The 2,554-nt window shown below is 57.8% G+C and overlaps 2 protein-coding genes across 2 annotated transcripts; one reads left to right on the top strand and one right to left on the bottom strand.

Moving 5' to 3' along the window:
- Positions 1–259: 259 nt before the first annotated feature.
- On the top strand, positions 260–1,911 carry SPRG_17762 (hypothetical protein; the record flags this gene model as incomplete). Its single annotated transcript, XM_012357152.1, has 2 exons — positions 260–1,654; positions 1,711–1,911. 2 exons carry the CDS (start codon positions 260–262, stop codon positions 1,909–1,911), a joined length of 1,596 nt encoding a protein of 531 aa, XP_012212542.1.
- A 346-nt stretch (positions 1,912–2,257) lies between these two features.
- On the bottom strand, positions 2,258–2,536 carry SPRG_17763 (hypothetical protein; the record flags this gene model as incomplete). Its single annotated transcript, XM_012357153.1, has 1 exon — positions 2,258–2,536. A coding segment is annotated over one exon (279 nt), but the record flags the coding sequence as incomplete, so codon positions are not given.
- Positions 2,537–2,554: the final 18 nt, after the last annotated feature.

Raw genomic sequence — 2,554 nt, forward strand, 5'->3', positions numbered from 1 at the left:
TATTGTCGTAAGGATGGCACGGGCAAAGACGATAGATAGATGACGATCGTGCTTGACGTCTCTGGTCACCACGCACCTTTTTGTGATAGGTTGCTGGAACAACGGCGTTGACGCCATGGCGCAAGTCGGAACCCGGAGCCTGCACCAGATGGGATGGGACTGCAAGGCTGAACGTTGCGCGTCCTCGCGGTAGCCAAAATCAGCCGACAGGCATCGAATCTGGTCAGTTGGCCACTTTGGCATTTGCACCGACACCGCCATGAAGGCTGCATCTACCAGCTTGTTTGCGCTGAGTTTACTCGCGACGGTCGTGAACGCCAAAGCGCCGGCCTGCGTCAACCTTGAGCAGAACGTCGACTACTACGGTAACGACATTGCGAGCGTCGTCGAGTCCAACTACCAAAAGTGCTGCACGTGGTGCCACATCGTCGATGGTTGCACGGTGTACGTTTGGAATAGCTACAATGGTGGCACGTGCTGGTTGAAGTCGAAGAAGGGTCCGTCATCCACACAATCGGGGGCCTATGCCGGCTCGATTCCCAGCACACCCGCTTCGACACCAACGCTTCCGCCGACCTCTGCTCCCACGCCAACACCGACTCCAACACCGACGGAGACACCGACGCCAAGCCCGGCGGCCACACCGACACCGACACCTACACCGACGCCAACACCGACGCCGAGCCCGACGCCGACGCCGGCGCCAACGGCGATTCAGTTGTGCACGTTGAAGAAGACGATCCTCTCCGAGTGGAACGGCAACTTGTACGTCGACACGATCAAGGGCAACAACAACGAGAAGTTCCTGCTCTTGGAGACCGCTGGCATTCAATCAGTGAGCAGCGGCTCGGGCTGCCTCACGACCAGCAGTGCGTCTAATAGCATTTCGGTCACCAAGTGCTCCGGTGCACCGTCGCAGGCGTGGAAGTTCGACCCGGTCGCCAAGCGAGTCACCAACGGCAAGCTCTGTCTCGTTTCGGCGCCGTCGTCACCTGGCGCATCACCCACTGTCGCGGCCTGTTCGTCGTCTGCCGACTCGCAGTACTTCGATAGTTGCGCCACCGTTCCGAGCCCGACGACCACACCGACACCGACACCTACACCGACGCCGACACCTACACCGACGCCGGCGCCAACGGCGATTCAGTTGTGCACGTTGAAGAAGACGATCCTCTCCGAGTGGAACGGCAACTTGTACGTAGACACGATCAAGAACAGCAACAATGAGAAGTTCCTGCTCTTGGCGACCACTGGCATCCAATCAGTGAGCAGCGGCTCAGGCTGCCTCACGACCAGCAGTGCGTCTAATAGCATTTCGGTCACCAAGTGCTCCGGTGCACCGTCGCAGGCGTGGAAGTTCGACCCGGTCGCCAAGCGAGTCACCAACGGCAAGCTCTGTCTCGTTTCGGCGCCGTCGTCACCTGGCGCCTCGCCCACTGTCGCGGCCTGTTCGTCGTCCGCCGTCTCGCAGTACTTTGACAGCTGTGCCAGCGTCCCGAGCACCGTGCGGCTTGTGACCAAGAGAAACGCGTACTTGTACCAAGCCAACAGCGGCGTCTTTGCCGGTGCCAACAGCGACGACATCAACCGCCTCTTCGTGTACAATGCAGCGGCGCAGACGCTCCAGGCGCAAGGCAACGGGCAGTGCCTTGGAGTGTACATGTCGGGCAAGGCAACGGGCAGTGCCTTGGAGTGTACATGTCGGGCAAGACTCCGGTGCTGCAGTTGCGTGCGTGCGACGGCAGCGCCAATCTTAAGTGGTCCATCGACGCCGTCAACCGCAAGGTCAAGACATCGGGGCTCAACAACATTTGCTTGGATGTCGACCCAACGAACGCGAGTCGCGCCGCGCAGGTGTGGACTTGTTTTGCCAACAACGACAACCAAGTCATTTCCGTCGTACCCTACTAAATCGAAGAGCACGATCATGTGAATGACGTGGATACATGCACTTATTGGATTCCCTCGGCATTCGACTACGACGTCTTTGAGTTAGTTTTTGCTAATTTGATTTAACGCGAACACGTTTTGATTGATTGATTGATTGATTCGACGACTGCTCTAGTCGGCTTGCGACAGCGGATGCGCGCCCGATTCCTCGGGCATTTGATCTCAAAGAGGTACGAGGGCTCTGACGATTCATGAGGAGACCCCCTTTACAAGAATGTCCACAAACACAGACCCGACACAACTCGTTTTCAACTTTTCTACAGAAAACACTCCATTCTTCAACCAGTTACTAGGCTCGTTCCGCTTCTCAATATGTCGTGAGGTTGAAAACGCCGGACCGCAACAAGTACTGCATGTTCCAGCCGTTCGGTTGCCCCGACTCGATGTAGTCGATCTTCCAGCTCCAGTAGGTCCAGCCGGCCTTGGCGTTGTTCATCGCTTGTAGCGCGCGATTGGCATATCTCGTCATCGTCGTCCTGTTGGCCAAGTGGCCGGTGATGCCAGTAGCACTCGCAAGGCTCCACTCGCCGACGAAGACGGGCGTCGGCCGCATGCTCTGCCAGAGCGTAATGTCGTTGGCGATCCACTGCGTCCCGACGTTGAT

This window comes from Saprolegnia parasitica, assembly GCF_000151545.1.
Source record: "Saprolegnia parasitica CBS 223.65 unplaced genomic scaffold supercont2.760, whole genome shotgun sequence".
Lineage (NCBI taxonomy): Eukaryota > Oomycota > Saprolegniomycetes > Saprolegniales > Saprolegniaceae > Saprolegnia > Saprolegnia parasitica.